The sequence below is a fragment of the Thalassophryne amazonica genome, chromosome 23 (assembly GCF_902500255.1).
Source record: "Thalassophryne amazonica chromosome 23, fThaAma1.1, whole genome shotgun sequence".
NCBI classification, from domain to species: Eukaryota; Metazoa; Chordata; class Actinopteri; order Batrachoidiformes; family Batrachoididae; genus Thalassophryne; species Thalassophryne amazonica.
In genome coordinates this window covers 24,647,477-24,666,055 of record NC_047125.1, presented here as the reverse complement: position 1 = coordinate 24,666,055, position 18,579 = coordinate 24,647,477, and the positions used below count along the sequence as shown (strand labels likewise).

The window sequence follows — 18,579 nt, the reverse complement described above, 5'->3', positions numbered from 1 at the left end:
CCCCTTTTTTTTTTTTCAACACCACAGGAAGGACACACACGATCTGTGGCATGATTAAAACTTTGGGTTTCTTTTTTTTTTTTTAATCTATCCTGTCACTGAAAAAGTACAAAACCTGTTTCATGAAGCAGCCACAGGTCGGTCAGAAAATTATTAACATTTATTTGGAGATTGTACAGATAATCTGGTGAAGCCTCGACGCGCAGAGTGACGACAGAACCTGACAGACAGACGAGCGGCGTCGAGGATGAAGCTTGTTAACGGTCGACCTCGCCGAACACGATGTCCTGAGTGCCTGTCAGACGAAGAAGGAGAAAACATTTGTTACGATAAAAAACACACACACAAAAGTTACAACACAGCTCGAAAAATGAGACAAAGAATCGCCTTCTTACCAATAATAGCCACCACGTCTGCGAGCATGTGTCCTTGAGACATTTTATCCAGGCCAGCCTAGAAAGAAAAAACAAACTCACTCATAATAAAGACTCATAATAATTCATGAACAGTTTGTTTGTGTGACTTTAAAGACATAACGATGGTGTTAAAGAGACGTTTGTGCAGCCATCAGCGAGCAGGAACAGGAAGGACAGCGGCATGTTTAAAAATAGATCTGCATTACTCTGTAAAACGGGCTTAATTAAGTCGACACAGCCGTTAAACGCGCTGAATAATTCATAGAGGGTGCCGTTAATATTTTAGGGAGTAAGTGAGCAGCACCAAGTGAGCGAATCCAGGAGCTTTGATCTTGCAGCGGTACGGCCGGCTGGAGCCGTCTGACACCAGATAAACGCCAAACTCTCCCTGGAAGAAAACAGAAACATGGAAGAGGATTTAACGAAGGCGGAGAGAAAAGATCCGACTGGTCTGTGGTGGGAGTGGTCTCACCTTTGGCGCCTCTATAGCGGTGTATGTGGCGCCGGGCGGCACCTGGTAGCCCTCTGTGTACAGTTTAAAGTGGTGGATGAGAGACTCCATGGACATCTGGCACAAGGAGCAAAAACAAAACAAAAAAACAAGTCATTTCTCTGATGATAATTCCGATTTTAAGAAGTGGAACATAATTTAAACTGTAAAGTACACAAGGTACAGGTTAATGTGAATTACCGGATTTCTGGATGTAGAGCTTACCGCCGTTTATACACAACGATGTACAGTAAGACCCTTCGGCTGCTCCCTTGTTTTGCATTCGGGGTTGCCACAGCAAATCCGAGGTGGATCTACATGTTAAATTGTCAAGTTTTACGCCGGATGCCCTTCCTGATGCAACGCCACATTACAACGCAACGCCGCTCCTGCATTTATACCCAATGATGAAAACAGGCTAATGGGGGGAGGCAAAATGTTCTGTGGCTAAGTAAGGGGGTGCCAATGTGCCGACCGAACAAAATTTGAGTGGGCCGATAAGCAATGAGTGTTAGCGTATGCGTATGACTGCTGTTAGCATTACCATCTGTGGTCATTCTAACCACTGCTCACGCTAACAGTTTATGTCAAGTGGCTAGCATACACACAAACCGCTAAATGTAACTAGCAGTGCTAGTTGGGAGTTGCTTGACCACATATGTTGAAGCTCATCACCAACAGATGACGACACTCATCGCAGTCAGCGTTTTCTTTTATACAGTCAAATGTGCCGCGACAGCGTAACACTGTCCGTCCTGCATAAACAGCTGTTAGGTCCACATTCTGAAATTCTGTAATTCCCAGAAAACCACCACCAGCGGTTGTAACTCTGAAGGGAAATGTAAACAATTTAAATGTAAACTGAGCTCACCTTCATCTCGGACCTCTTGGGCGGAGCCACTTTTGCATCGTCGACCTTAATCTCACCTTCTGGCATCTTGTTAAGGGCCTGATGCATGATCCTCAAGGACTGCCTCATCTCCTCCACTCTGCACAGATACCTGAAAGAAAGGAAGAAAGAAAACTATTTTAGAGACAAGACAGAAACAAGAAATTACCCACAAGTCTTAAAACACTTGAGAACTTATCAAGACCCGTATTAGTGTAAACCTGACAGTCATCATTAATTAGCACAGCACCTTTCAAGCAACAATTACAAAGTATTTCACAACACAGGATATTAAAATGACAATTTAAAAAAAATTTCAGAAACAAACAAAAATTGTATCAAAGACAGTTACAAACGACTAAATCAGCTCTTACACCTGGTCATGTTTGGCAACCCGACCTGGCTAAATGGCTCCGTGTGCCGCTTTTGGACACATCAGTCAAACTCATGCCAGCTTTGAAAAATGATCAGTTGGACTATACTGGTTTGAGTCATGCTCTCAACACAATATGGCACAGTATTTTTCACTTTTTGTACAGTGACAGCATTATATCACAGTATTACTCGTTTTGCAGCACATGACACCTTTTACAGCCTTATTTTAGCAAGTCTTTGCCTTTTTTCATTTTCAATTTGACTCCTCTAATGAGGACTTGACTTTTGGAAATCAGGGTTCCGGTAGGTTGATTATCCAGAAACCTGTTTCATGTGAATCCAATGCCATTTGCAGGAAGTCCTACCTGTCGTAACAGTCGCCATTGCTTCCAATAGGGACGTCAAACTCCACCTCTTCGTATTTGTCGTACGGCTGAGACTTCCTCAGGTCCCATTTGATGCCCGAGCCTCTCAGCATCACGCCGCTGGAAGAGATAAAAGTGTGATGAGATGACTGGTCACAGTCTGAAGTGTTACAACAGCTCCAACAAGATGTTTTATAAATGTTCCCTGCTTTGTTAGATCTAGCAAAATCTCCCATTTTCAGATTTGCCAGCTGCAGGAAGTAAATCTAAAACAGACATTCAACAAATTTTTAACACCAACACAGTATAATTTCAACCTTAAAAGACAAATTCACTTATTTTTACAACCCTGTTCATAATAAAAGAGGAGCTACAACATCAATCTCACTTTCCAAGTCCTAATTTAAATATTTTAACTTCATAAATAACATTCACAATGCAGCATTGTAAAGTATTGCATAAAATCAAAATTGGGCCAAAGAACTAAACATGGCTGCAAAATAAACTATGTTGGAAGTATCTCTGGTAAGCTAGCCTTAACTCTTGTTTACTGCTAGCCAAGCGTCAGGGGGTGTTACCTGAAGCCATAGTTCAGGGCGTCTTCTGCAGAAATCACTCCGATGTCCACAGTACGATTCTTCCATATGCGGTTGTTGGTCAACATCTGCAGAGAAAAACCAAACCAAGACCAGGCTGACTGACTGGATCTTCAAAAACATCTTTAACAACATGTGCTATCACGCTAAGAACTAGCATACAGTAAACCGCAATCTATGCAGGCACCAACCTCTTCGACTTCATCTATTCTGATGGAAAAATTCTTGCACCACTCATAGATGTCATCCATGAGACCAAGAGGTAAATCCTGGAACAAATTTTGAGCTATGTCACCATTCACATTCAACAAAACACTTCTTTCCAAAATTACTGCACTTTGTGGCTGCTACAACAACCTAATAATCACACAGAAATGACTTTGTTGGTGAATATAAACCACTGAATAACAAACACCACCACATGAACCTACCTGATGAACTCCTCCGGGCCTGACGTAGGCGGCGTGCATCCTCGCGCCAGAGACTCGCTCATAAAATTCAAACATCTGTGAAGGAAGAAAAGTCAAAAACTCACCCAACCTTGACAAAAGTCTCAAACATAGTTTCTTATTTTACCATTACAACCCACAGTTGCCTTGGTGACCTTGATATAAACAAGTTACAAGAGTTGAATGAGAAGTAATGCCTCCAAGAAAATCACTTGTGACTAGATGGGAATATTTCAAGGAATGAAACAAACATTTTCCTTAGAATTTGCACTTTAATTGTATAAGTTTAATTTGCAACAGAGTTGCGAGACCATGGAATACATTTCCACCAATGACGAACAAGTTTAGTGAAGCCGTCACAGAAGAATTTCTGTTTCTGCAACCAGCTGTCTGAATTTCATCATCACAGAGTCATGTGCACGAAGGTCTTCCTTCTTTTTAAGGAGAAGGTGGAAATCAGGACTGTATGCTGTAATGTGCTGAGTGTCATCTGCCTCTAATTACTTTTCATTCAACCGTGGTAATTTCAAGCACACCTGCTCCTAATTTTCATCATAGATTATTCCCTTCAATAAAGGCCAGATGTGTCCAGTAAGTGGTAGATTGATATGGTACATACATGTGCAAAACAAACAAACAAAAAAAGTCTCTCAAATTGATGTGGTGCATTAAACTTGACCAGAATTTAATATTTATACTCATTATGTCTCTTTTTGGAAACGAGGAGCTCAGTGTTCATATTTCGAGAAGTGACACATTTTGTCTTCAGGAAAACACTGAAAAGTGACTCATTCCATTAAATTTTCCTTTAACATTACAACATACATTGTTTTGGCCCTTTGTAACTGTAGCTCCTCAAATTATTACTAAATACACCGAATGCATCAAATTTAAGCACTTGTTTGTCAATGCTGGCCCCTACAGGTGGTGAATAGAGTTGAGCTAAAGTCTAAAACACAAAAACATATAAAGAAAAAGACAGATGGACTCTGAAGTTATTTGAGTCACAGAGGATTGAACATATCACCTGACCTTCTCCCTCTCCTCAAACATCCAGAACAACGGCGTCATGGCACCGATGTCCAGGGCGTGCGTGGTCACGGCCATGATGTGGTTCAGGATGCGAGTCAGCTCTCCATACAGCACTGCAAACACAACAGTGCACAAAACCACTGAGAGCGACCAACCTTTTGGAAAATGGACTTTGTAAAATGAGCAGATTTATTTGAGCTTCAAACTCACCATTCCTCAAATTAACCTGAACATCAGAGGAGGCACATACAGTAGTGTTCAGAATAACAGTAGTGCTATGTGACTAAAAAGATTAATCCAGGTTTTGAGTATATTTCTTATTGTTACATGGGAAACAAGGTACCAGTAGATTCAGTAGATTCTCACAAATCCAACAAGACCAAGCATTCATGATATGCACACTCTTAAGGCTATGAAACTGGGCTATTAGTAAAAAGTAGGAAAACGTGTTCACAATAATAGTAGTGTGGCATTCAGTCAGTGAGTTCGTCAATTTTGTGCAACAAACAGGTGTGAATCAGGTGTCCCCTGGGATGAAGCCAGCACCTGTTGAACATGCTTTTCTCTTTGAAAGCCTGAAGAAAATGGGACGTTCAAGACATTGTTCAGAAGAACAGCGTAGTTTGATTAAAAAGTTGATTGGAGAGGGGAAAACTTATACACAGGTGCAAAAAATTATAGGCTGTTCATCTACAATGATCTCCAATGCTTTAAAATGGACAAAAAAAACCAGAGACGCGTGGAAGAAAACAGAAAACAACCATCAAAATGGATAGAAGAATAACCAGAATGGCAAAGGCTCACCAACTGATCAGCTCCAGGACGATCAAGACAGTCTGGAGTTACCTGTAAGTGCTGTGACAGTTACAACCCCTGGCAAAAATTATGGAATCACCGGCCTCGGAGGATGTTCATTCAGTTGTTTAATTTTGTAGAAAAAAAGCAGATCACAGACATGACACAAAACTAAAGTCATTTCAAATGGCAACTTTCTGGCTTTAAGAAACACTATAAGAAATCAAGAAAAAAAAGATTGTGGCAGTCAGTAACGGTTACTTTTTTAGACCAAGCAGAGGAAAGAAAATATGGAATCACTCAATTCTGAGGAAAAAATTATGGAATCACCCAGTAAATTTTCATCCCCAAAACTAACACCTGCATCATATCAGATCTGCTCGTTAGTCTGCATCTAAAAAGGAGTGAACACACCTTGGAGAGCTGTTGCACCAAGTGGACTGACATGAATCATGGCTCCAACACGAGAGATGTCAATTGAAACAAAGGAGAGGATTATCAAACTCTTAAAAGAGGGTAAATCATGACGCAATGTTGCAAAAGATGTTGGTTGTTCACAGTCAGCTGTGTCTAAACTCTGGACCAAGTACAAACAACATGGGAAGGTTGTTAAAGGCAAACATACTGGTAGACCAAGGAAGACATCAAAGCGTCAAGACAGAAAACTTAAAGCAATATGTCTCAAAAATCAAAAAATGTACAACAAAACAAATGAGGAACGAATGGGAGGAAACTGGAGTCAACGTCTGTGACCGAACTGTAAGAAACCGCCTAAAGGAAATGGGATTTACATACAGAAAAGCTAAATGAAAGGCATCATTAAAACCTAAACCGAAAAAAACAAGGTTACAATGGGCTAAGGAAAAGCAATTGTGGACTGTGGATGACTGGATGAAAGTCATATTCAGTGATGAGTCTCGAATCTGCATTGGGCAAGGTGATGATGCTGGAACTTTTGTTTGGTGCTGTTCCAATGAGATTTATAAAGATGACCGCCTGAAGAGAACATGTAAATTTCCACAGTCATTGATGATATGGGGCTGCATGTCAGGTAAAGGCACTGGGGAGATGGCTGTCAATACATCATCAATAAATGCACAAGTTTATGTTGATATTTTGGACCATTGAAAGGATGTTTGGGGATGATGAAATCATTTTTCAAGATGATAATGCATCTTGCCATAGAGCAAAAACTGCAAAAACATTCCTTGCAAAAAGACACATAGGGTCAATGTCAATGAGCAGATCTGATTTGATGCAGGTGTTAATTTGGGGGATGAAAATTTACAGGGTGATTCCATAATTTTTTCCTCAGAATTGAGTGATTCCATATTTTTTTTCCTCTGCTTGGTCTAAAAAAGTAACCGTTACTGACTGCCACAATCTTTTTTTCTTGATTTGATTTGATGAAAGGGTAGTTGTAAAACAGCTAACTGATCATCTGCAGAGGAATGGTCTATTTGAAGAGTTTCAGTCAGGCTTTAGAATTCATCATAGTACAGAAACAGCATTAGTGAAGGTTACAAATGATCTTCTTATGGCCTCGGACAGTGGACTCATCTCTGTGCTTGTTCTGTTAGACCTCAGTGCTGCTTTTGATACTGTTGACCATAAAATTTTATTACAGAGATTAGAGCATGCCATAGGTATTAAAGGCACTGCGCTGCAGTGGTTTGAATCATATTTGTCTAATAGATTACAATTTGTTCATGTAAATGGGGAATCTTCTTCACAGACTAAAGTTAATTATGGAGTTCCACAAGGTTCTGTGCTAGGACCAATTTTATTCACTTTATACATGCTTCCCTTAGGCAGTATTATTAGACGGTATTGCTTAAATTTTCATTGTTACGCAGATGATACCCAGCTTTATCTATCCATGAAGCCAGAGGACACACACCAATTAGCTAAACTGCAGGATTGTCTTACAGACATAAAGACATGGATGACCTCTAATTTCCTGCTTTTAAACTCAGATAAAACTGAAGTTATTGTACTTGGCCCCACAAATCTTAGAAACATGGTGTCTAACCAGATCCTTACTCTGGATGGCATTACCCTGACCTCTAGTGATACTGTGAGAAATCTTGGAGTCATTTTTGATCAGGATATGTCATTCAAAGCGCATATTAAACAAATATGTAGGACTGCTTTTTTGCATTTACGCAATATCTCTAAAATCAGAAAGGTCTTGTCTCAGAGTGATGCTGAAAAACTAATTCATGCATTTATTTCCTCTAGGCTGGACTATTGTAATTCATTATTATCAGGTTGTCCTAAAAGTTCCCTAAAAAGCCTTCAGTTAATTCAAAATGCTGCAGCTAGAGTACTGACGGGGACTAGAAGGAGAGAGCATATCTCACCCATATTGGCCTCTCTTCATTGGCTTCCTGTTAATTCTAGAATAGAATTTAAAATTCTTCTTCTTACTTATAAGGTTTTGAATAATCAGGTCCCATCTTATCTTAGGGACCTCGTAGTACCATATCACCCCAATAGAGCGCTTCGCTCTCAGACTGCAGGCTTACTTGTAGTTCCTAGGGTTTGTAAGAGTAGAATGGGAGGCAGAGCCTTCAGCTTTCAGGCTCCTCTCCTGTGGAACCAGCTCCCAATTCAGATCAGGGAGACAGACACCCTCTCTACTTTTAAGATTAGGCTTAAAACTTTCCTTTTTGCTAAAGCTTATAGTTAGGGCTGGATCAGGTGACCCTGAACCATCCCTTAGTTATGCTGCTATAGACGTAGACTGCTGGGGGGTTCCCATGATGCACTGTTTCTTTCTCTTTTTGCTCTGTATGCACCACTCTGCATTTAATCATTAGTGATCGATCTCTGCTCCCCTCCACAGCATGTCTTTTTCCTGGTTCTCTCCCTCAGCCCCAACCAGTCCCAGCAGAAGACTGCCCCTCCCTGAGCCTGGTTCTGCTGGAGGTTTCTTCCTGTTAAAAGGGAGTTTTTCCTTCCCACTGTAGCCAAGTGCTTGCTCACAGGGGGTCGTTTTGACCGTTGGGGTTTTACATAATTATTGTATGGCCTTGCCTTACAATATAAAGCGCCTTGGGGCAACTGTTTGTTGTGATTTGGCGCTATATAAAAAAATTGATTGATTGATTGATTTCTTATAATGTTTCTTAAAGCCAGAAAGTTGCCATCTGAAATTACTTTAGTTTTGTGTCATGTCTGTGATCTGCTTTTTTCCTACAAAATTAAACAACTGAATGAACATCCTCTGAGGCCGGTGATTCCATAATTTTTGCCAGGGGTTGTAGAAGACGCCTGTGTGAAGCTAATTTATTTGCAAGAATCCCCCGCAAAGTCCCTCTGTTAAATAAAAGACATGTGCAGAAGAGGTTACAATTTGCCAAAGAACACATCAACTGACCTAAAGAGAAATGGAGGAATATTTTGTGGACTGATGACAGTAAAATTGTTCTTTTTGGGTCCAAGAGCCGCAGACAGTTTGTGAGATGACCCCCAAACTCTGAATTCAAGCCACAGTTCACAGTGAAGACAGTGAAGCATGGTGGTGCAAGCATCATGATATGAGCATGTTTCTCCTACTATGGTGTTGGGCCTATATATCGCATACCAGGTATCATGGATCAGTTTGGATATGTCAAAATACTTGAAGAGGTCATGCTGCCTTATGCTGAAGAGGACATGCCCTTGAAATGGGTGTTTCAACAAGACAATGACCCCAAGCACACTAGCAAACCAGCAAAATCTTGATTCCAAACCAACAAAATTAATGCCTCACAGATGTGAAGAAATCATGAAAAACTGTGGTTATACAACTAAATACTAGTTTAGTGATTCACAGAATTGCTAAAAAAGCAGTTTGAACATAATAGCTTTGAGTCTGTAGCATCAACAGCAGATGCTACTATTATTGTGAACACCCCCTTTTCTACTTTTTTTTAACTAATAGCCCAGTTTCATAGCCTTAAGAGTGTGTATACCATGAATGCTTGGTCTTGTTGGATTTGTGAGAATCTACTGGTAACTTGTTTCCCATGTAACAATAAGAAGTATACTCAAAACCTGGATTAATCTTTTTAGTCATATAGCACTACTATTATTCTGAACACTACTGTATGTGCTAAGGTGGTATGAGGGAGTGTTCAGTCAAAAGGACAAAAAAAAAAAAAAAATCATGTTCTTCATGGGAAATTTATTATTTTTCTTTCTAAAAATTAAAAAGAGGGAAAACACACCCGGCCAAATGCAAATTGATCCAAATGCAACATGGAACTTAAAAATGGGCGTGCGACCAAAACACATTTGACACTTTGGAGATTCAACAGGTGTCCAGATGCTTTGAAGTCTGTACCTCTGATCCACTGTGCACGGAGCGGAGCCTGGATGTTGAGAAGCTTCTCCACAGCCAGAGAGTACGCCTGCTCGTTACACATCATGGAAACATAGTCCAGGCGGTCAAAGTACGGCAGCGCCTGAGGCCGAAACAAGAAAAACTGAAGTGTACTCTGCAAGGGATTTCCAAGAATTAAGCAACAGATGACCTCAACTCTGCTCCTTTTTTTTTTTTAAATTTACTGAGGAACTAGAAGACTAATGTCAAGAAAACTGATGTTCTTTATTTTCAGCTTTAGGGAACAAGGTTTTCCGCTTCTCTTGTGCCACTTGTATGTTTGCTGCGTGACAAACCAGGTGAATCAGTTCAGTATGGCTGAACTAGAAACAGGTATTTTGGCACAAGTTGTATTACGCTGTACTCGGTCATTAAACTTCAAACACACAGCAGCACTGCAGTACTGATTCCCCAAAACTGACAAGACACACATAATGTGCCAGTCACCTTCTTCTGTTGTGTTCGAGGTACAACAACTGAACTCTGGCTCTTCAAACAACACTGAAGCCGATGGTACCACGTGAGCAAAACCACTTGTAACGGACCAGATTAACCCCCCCCCCACCCACCACACACCACCACCACACACACACACACACACACACACACACACACACACACACACACACACACACACACACACACACACACACACACACCATTCATCAAAATACAACCAGCCTGGGCTGGAAAGAGAAATAGCCCAACCTCAATCACACCTTGTCCAGGACACATCCGGGATATAAAACAGTCCAGGCTGGCTTATACCTCAGGGCATATTTTGGGCTAGTTAATAGAAATAGTCTGACCTAAATAATTCAACAGGCAACAGCCCAGAATATAGCCATCGTATAAAACAGCCTCATTTATTTTACCCTGGGTGGGTAGGGCCTATACAATGGGTTGTTACGCCGCTAACCAGCAGTGCCAGTTGTGTGGCGGGCTGCGTATTATAGTATGGAACAATTTCACTTTAGAGTGTCAACAATTATTTTATTATTCATATAATTAACAACTATCTGAGCAATAGATAGTTTGGCAGGTACTGCAGTTTTGTGTGTGTGTGTCTGTATGTATGTATGTATATATATATATATATATATATATTCATACTATCTATGGCCACAAGATGGCACTGTTTACATGTGAGAAGCTGCTCCTACATACTGAATAAAGCAATGTGATTCATATTCAAAAACTGTATATAAAGAGTTCAGATGTAAAACACAATAACTCCACCTCATCACATTTGTTTTAAAATAAAATTTAGTGAGGCGTACAACTTCCCTCAGGTAAAAATAATAATTAAAAAAACCCTTCTTTTTAAACAGAGGTGCTTAAGTGGACTTACTGAGTTTTTGCATCTAAAGCAGCAGAAGAAAAACATTCTTAGTCGTTAACAAATCATGTTTTCAAACTGAAAGACCACACTCTGGAATAAAAAGATGGCATATAACTTTATATGAATTACTTGGCAGAACACTTTTTTGGATTCGTGAGCCAACAAGAACAGCTCATTTAAAAGTCCTGTGGCCAAAGTAAAAGAAGTCAGTTGCGGTAAGTAAGTCTCTACTTATCGCTTACAAATGTTTTGAAAACAGTTTTAACATGTTTATCTCACGTATGATCGTCTGTTCAATGACCAGAAGAAGTGGTTGACTCATGTCACCAACCAACATTTCTTGAGAATGTGAAAATTTGCCTCACTGGGTGCAATATTGATAAATGTTGGTTTTTCAGAATGAAAAAGATGGAGAACTAGACCCTACTTTCTTGGGTCAGACTCAAAATTTCACAATTGTCCCTCGTGGGCAAAAAAAACAAAAAACAAAACAAAAACGTTTCCTTATGTTTTGTGCCCGCCCCACCATTAATTAATGCATTAGCTTGTGCTCCCTAACAGTGTTTGCATTATAAACTACAGCTCCGTACTCGTAGAGAGCAAACCCAGCCGACACTAGTTTCCAATTCCACAAATTTTTACCTTAGAAAACATTTTCAAGGTCAACATCCTGTTAGAAGTGGCTTTTCATAAGCTAAATTAGATGTAATCAGACGTATTTAGTTTTTGCACTTGAATCAAAGTTTTTTGTGGTGTGGTCAGGTTGTTTTTTTTGTTTGTTTGTTTGTTTTTTCAACTTTTTTGGTTTCTGAATTCTTTTTCATCAGATAATTTTTGGAGAACATTGGTTGTCTCTGCTGTGTACGATTTGTCATTGCTTTTTGGCACTTGGTTTCCTGTTAACTGGAAGATAGATAAACATGCATAAAATTGGAACCTCCATCCATGAGATAAAATGCAAAATGTTCACCAAATGGACTTTCCCATATTAAATTTGAATGTCTACAAAATCCACAATCCAGATCAGACCCAAATCAAACTTTGTCAGGGGATAGTGAGTGCCAGTCTGCACGTCACTTTCAAATATGAGAGTGATTGGGGCATGCTTGATAAAGATATAATGTAAAATCTATATTAAATTACGTTTTCAATGTAAAATTTAAATGGCCACAAAATCTGTAATCCACATCAGATCCGGATCAAACTTTGTCAGCCACTAAAGGATACCATCCTACATAACGCTCTTAAATATGAAAGAAATTCTATCTTTATCACAGAGTTACCAATTTTTGAACATTCATACAATGTTAAAGGATAGGGATTTTTCCAAGTTTCCAAGAATTTCTTGACTTTGACCTTGACAACTGAATCAGTTCTTGCCTATCAGGATATGAATCTGCTATAAAAATTTCACAATATATGAAAAATTGTGGGTGTGCTGTTCACAAACATAACCTCGATCCAACTTCGTTGATGGAGGTAATAATGTGTTGATTAAATTCAATTTGCTTCTTGTTACATGAAGTGGTAACAACACTTCAAAAATAAAAACAATTTATACTTTGGAAAAAATGTAGTCATGTTTTTTTTTAACAAATTCTTTGATTTAACCTTCTTTAATTTGGACCAAAGATCTGGACCAAAGATCATACCTCAAGGATGAAAGGTCAGATGCACCCTGAGCCGAATCTGCACCAAAATGTAACTGACTCTTCCTTGACTAAGAGCTACCTCTCTATCAACTTTCATTGTACTCACATTCACACCTTTAAACTCCACATAACTCTGTCAGTAATATTTTCTGATCACCTTCAGTTCTGGACTGCAAAAGATTCTAAAGTCTTGACTGTTTGCAGCCAGTTCGTACACTCGGTTTATTACCTGCAGGTAGGTTTTATATTCTATGAGTTTTTCGGTGCCGCGGTGAAGCAGGCCGATATGAGGGTCACATTTCTTGACCGACTCGCCGCTGAGCTCCATCACCAGGCGTAGCACGCCATGAGCCGCTGGGTGCTGGGGACCAAAGTTAATGGTCAGGTTGGAAACCTCCTTTACCGCAGGAGGATCTTTGTCTGCAGGTACACAAAACAATACAGGAAAGAAAAAAAGAAAGCCAATGTTCAGCTTGCATGGCAACACAGTGAAGTTCAAATCTGTAGGTCAAATATAAGCTCCGTGTGGGACAGGATCTCAATGTCTGAGTCCAAAGAAGAGACAGAAAATGAGAAATTTCCATCTCCACTCATAGCTATGGTGTAACGAAGGTTCATGTTTGTCATTCATCACAGTCCATCCATGAGCAGAAGAGCTGATCATGTTTTATACAGCAGAGAGCAGCACAAATAGGTAATATGGTCCTTGAATTAGTATCAGAGAGGTAATGGGTTTGCATTCTATTTCACACTAAAATCCAGTAATATCAGACAAGTATATGTCACCCAGTGAGCCAAGGTTCTTTCCATCACCATGGAGCAATATCAATGTATTTTAATCAATACAGTGAGTCAAATCAGCTACTTGTCTTGACACACTACCAACTAGAGCAACAACTATTGATTATTTTTATTAGCGATTATCTTGATTATTTTCTCCAATTAATCAGTTCCTCAATTATACCACCACATCAGAAAAATGTCAATTGGTGCTTCTCAAAGCCCAAGATCACATCCTCAAATGTTTGTTTTTTTTTCCCCAGAGCCCAAAGACATTCAGTTTACTGTCAGAAGGAGCAATAAAACTAGCAGAGCTGCAAAAACTAAGTTATTAAATGAATCAACAACTATTTTGATAACCGATTAAGGGTTTTGATCCATACAAAAATTATGGTTTCAGCCTCGTAAATGTAAATACTGTCTGGTTTATTTGACTGAATTTTAATTTCTATCTGGCATCTAGCATTAAACTTGCGCCAAATAAACATGGAGACCCAGATCGGATCTACTGCGGATATCCTGAGCAAAAAAGGAAGAAGATGTTAAAAACTTAGTGGCACTAATTTGAATATCTCTGAGATGTAGACAAAGCAAGACGTTTGGAGGCATCATCTTGGGCTCTGAAAAACACCGATCGATATTTTTCATCATTTTCTGACAGTTAATTGAGAAAATAATAATAATACATTTCATTTGTATTGCACCTTACATTTCAAAGAAATCTCAAAGTGCTACTTTAAATAAATGAGTAATTCATCGATTATGGAAATATTGTTAGTTGCAATCCCATAAATGAGTAAAGAAACAATAAATGATTCACATTTCACATGAGTCAGAGAATCTGAACATTTAAAAAAAATGTTGGCAAGAAATTTCAAAGCCAATTAATTATTGTAACTTTACAACTAACACACTATAAAGAATGTGGTTTACACAAGAGAAGCAGACATTCTTCAGATACCCTAAAACAAAAACAAAAAAAATTCTGTGCCCACATTTTATTTGAATGTCCTCCAATCTATTCTTCAACGGAAACAGCTGTTGGACATAGTCTGTGTCACACATAGCTACATCTGTGACAGTAGAATTGAAAGAAAAAAAAAATCCACTGTTTCTGTGCAAGGAGATGTGCAACACCTCTTGTGTGGTATTTAAAGTCCTGATACAAAAACAGCTGAATGGATGTAAGTGGAAACTGAAAGGTGAGTTTAAAAAAATTGTCAGATCTACTGTACTTCTATCTTGTAAAGCCACTTCATTATAACATATTGTTTTGTGTGAACAGTACCGTTCCATGGGGGCAGAGGCCAATTCTCATTTATAGTAGAGGGGTACATTACCACCCCACCATACTGCTTCATCCACTCCACATCCGGCTGCCATTGCTTCTGCCTGCAAAGACAAAAAACAACAACAAAAAAAAATTAAAATTAAATTAAGGTGAGTTGTTGACCCGTGAAGATCCTATTGGGATGGATATACATTTGTACAGACAGTCCAGATTAAAAAATGATCATCAAAGTCTAGATGTGATACTGACCCAAAACATGACAATTTTTTATATAGAGGGTTTTCATGTGACGTATCGGTCACGTCATTTTGTGTCCCGCGGCCATTCTGGATTACGACACGGTGGCCACTGTGATACGCTACGTGCAATTGACGAACAACTGTAGAAGCTTCAACATCGGTGTGAAGAAGCCGCACGGCACCGTGGCGCTGAGAGAGATCCGCCGCTAACAGAAATCCACTGCTCCCAGAATTTTATTTTATTTTATTTGGCAATAAAATTATATAAGAATACATAAAAATACTGCAGAGGATAACACAAGAACACTTCCAATACGGATGCTTATTTACATTGTGGCCCTCGAGCACCGAGCTGTTGATCCGCAAGCTGCCCTTCCAGTGCCTGGTGAGAGAAATTGCTCAGGACTTCAAGACGACCTCCGCTTTCAGAGCTCCGCTGTGATGCTCTGGAGGAGACAGGCGAGGCTGACCTGGTCGGCAGCTTCCTAGTTCACAATACTGCAGTGTGACACTGTCGACCAGTTCGTTACATCACCACTAAATTCACTATCTGGTATAAGATACGGATCCACTGAACCAACTGCTACACATCTATCACGATAAACAGCTTCATCTCGAGGATTTAAAGCGTCGTAATAACCGTACATTCTCTCCATTTTTCTATCACGCACCAGCCTCCTTGTAATCCAGAATGGAGACGGCACCTGTCCTGCAGCAAATCGGTCACGTGATTGAAAACCCTCTATATAACTGATTTAATGCGCGTTTAATTGAACTCACTAATTGTTCAACAACATTATGGGTCATTCCTGTCAAACTCAACAGGTACGCTGTAAACTCGAACATATTCAACTAAATACGGGCTGCTTTAAAATTCTAAGTTAAAGGAAAAAAATATAAGTTGTTGCTCTGACATTACATTTTATATCTTGATTCAAAATTCTTGCCAAGGAATTTTCAGACGCACGAGCAAAGAAGATGGCCAGTAAGATGCGATTATTAATGCAACATTTAATATTTACATTGTATACATTTATATAGAATCAAATTTTCACTAAAAACGTCTCATTTTTTTTACCTATATTATGAAATCTTTAGCATGCCATTGTTACGCTAATGTTAGCATAACATTTACCATTCTGCTAACACCAGCGTCCTTCAGACGTGAAACAAGACTGTAACACAAAACGCAACGTTCCCATTGTTCTCTGACTTACCTGGTCGGAAGCACCGTACAACCTGGACTCACCACATTATTATTTAATATTAATTTTGATGAAGGACGTCCTAATTTAATAAGCGACCTCAACATTGTAGCAGCCCAGCAAAGGACGCTAGGAAATTCTTCTTCTGTGGTGTTTAACGGCAGCCGGCATCCTTATTACTGCATTGCTGCCACCTTCTGCATCAGTCCGTTATAGCAGTACTAAATCCTCTCATTGAGTCCAGTGTATTTAAAGTATTTAAATTCCCCCTCCCACTGGACCCTATGTCTAAAATACTTCCTACAGAAACCTTTTTCAGGCCTATTCTGCTAAATTCTGAAAGAAGCTCTGGCCTTTCTCTGGAATATTTATTACAATACACGAGAACATGCTGCACTGTCTCTTGACTGTGGGCATTCCATAGTTCATCCTGATGCTTTTCTAGGAGAGAGTCAAGAAAGTATGACCATTTCTCAATCGCAATTGTGACTTCATGCTTTCTTTTCCATCCTTTTCTTCTATTACTATTTACTGAATCTGTCACTCTACTAGATGTTGAACATACATACACTTAATCTCTTGCTCTCAGCATTTTTGCCATTGTAAGTTAATTTCCCTCCAGGCAATACACTTGCCCTATGCTTTTGTCACAGCTTTTTCGGCCAACCTGTCTAACTTCTCATACTCGCCAGAAGAATGTCGTAAATGAGGCCAACTCCTGGATGAACCTGTCCCAATACTGCTGATAGCTGACACAGAGTCACTGTACACCAACACTTTACGATGACAGATCTGTGATGTCCATTGGACTGCCATTAGAACAGCCAATATCTTCACTGTAAATACATCCAGGAAATCTGAAGTTTTCTTGCATCAATATTCCCTCCTTGGACTGCAAAAGTTGCTCCAGTAGCACCTGTTTCTGGATCCTTTGACCCGTCAGTAAAAAGTAAAACAAGTTCTTGGTACCTCTCTGTTAAATGCTCATGAAATGCATTGAGTAATACTCTATTGTTGTTCTCTGCCTTAAGTTCAAGTAGTGCAAGGTCAACCTTGGGTATTTCTAACTGCCACAACAAAGGAACAGTAGGCCACAAAAGTGTTGGAGAGAAGACTGTCATGCAATGATAGTACTACCTCTCCTGATCATCCAAAGTGCCAGGAAGGTCTTCTTTTGTGGTTGAATAAGACAGCTTTGATGGTCGACCAGTGTGTGTGCGCACCACCTGTCGGTGTAATACATCTCCTCCCAATGCACACAAAGTATTGTTATTATTGCTGCATTACATCTGATGTAACACAACAATATATGGATATATAAATATGGTACAAATTTAAACATTACAAGAAAACAAACAGCTTCACTAAAAAAATGCTTTTATGTACTGAAGCAGCAACAATTTCATTGTCTGGTGAACCAAAATTTGTAGGCATATTTTTTTTTTTATCAAAAATGATCTGATGAATGTGACTTAAATACAAGGGGTGTAGCTCCAGTGGGGAACTCCTGGCCTCCTGTTATTACCCAGAGGGTTGATGTTATGTGAGCAACCTTGACTGCTTTTGCAGATGCAAACACTTATGAATCAGTTTATGTTGAAATTTTATGGCAACACGTCCTTTGTGTCAAGAAGAGTTGGGGAAATTTTATGGCCCACCTAAAATAGCATTTGAAAACACAAAGTGTCTTCTCCAAGGACACAAGCAAATCAAACCCAGTTGTCTTTGGTAAAATCCTTTCCTTTGATCCTTTATGACATCATACAACTCCAACCATCCTCTGTAGTTTGGTATTCATTACACAGGCAGGGTATGTACTCACCTTCTAGTTACCTCTACTAACAGGAGTGAGAAGGGCAATTTCAATTTTGATTGGTTTATCCATCCATCAGATCTTTATGATGTCACAAGGCAACACTATTAAAGAACATGAAGGGTTAAAAACAGATCTGATTCACAACCAAATTTCATCAAAATATTTTAAACACTTTTTGAGTGTGATGGCAAACTAACTGGCCACATAACCGTGACCAGCTTCTGTTAGTAGGCAGAGGTTAACGGTGATGCAAGAAATAATGAAATACAATTGTTGACATACAAAAAAAAAAAAACAAACAAAAAAAAAACCAATAATCTTGGGAATAGAATTTTGCAATGTCAAAATCAGAAACTTTATTTGACCTCAGAGACCACAAATGTCACTTTTTTATATAAAAAACAGTGCTTTATTTATGTAATACTGTGGAAAAATAATTACATACCATTTTTAAAAAATATTGAAGATAATGAAATAA

The 18,579-nt window shown here is 39.2% G+C and overlaps 1 protein-coding gene across 1 annotated transcript; it reads right to left on the bottom strand.

Moving 5' to 3' along the window:
* Positions 1 to 138: 138 nt before the first annotated feature.
* ndufs2 (NADH:ubiquinone oxidoreductase core subunit S2) lies at positions 139 to 16,450 on the bottom strand. Its single transcript, XM_034164030.1, has 14 exons — positions 16,298 to 16,450; positions 14,839 to 14,942; positions 13,000 to 13,190; positions 9,738 to 9,858; positions 4,613 to 4,725; positions 3,563 to 3,637; positions 3,323 to 3,400; positions 3,114 to 3,199; positions 2,536 to 2,655; positions 1,778 to 1,907; positions 889 to 984; positions 721 to 804; positions 396 to 453; positions 139 to 295 (listed from the first exon to the last, which is right to left on the bottom strand). The coding sequence occupies exons 1-14, from the start codon at positions 16,390 to 16,392 to the stop codon at positions 258 to 260; spliced, it is 1,389 nt and encodes a 462-aa protein (XP_034019921.1). The 5' UTR covers positions 16,393 to 16,450; the 3' UTR covers positions 139 to 257.
* Positions 16,451 to 18,579: the final 2,129 nt, after the last annotated feature.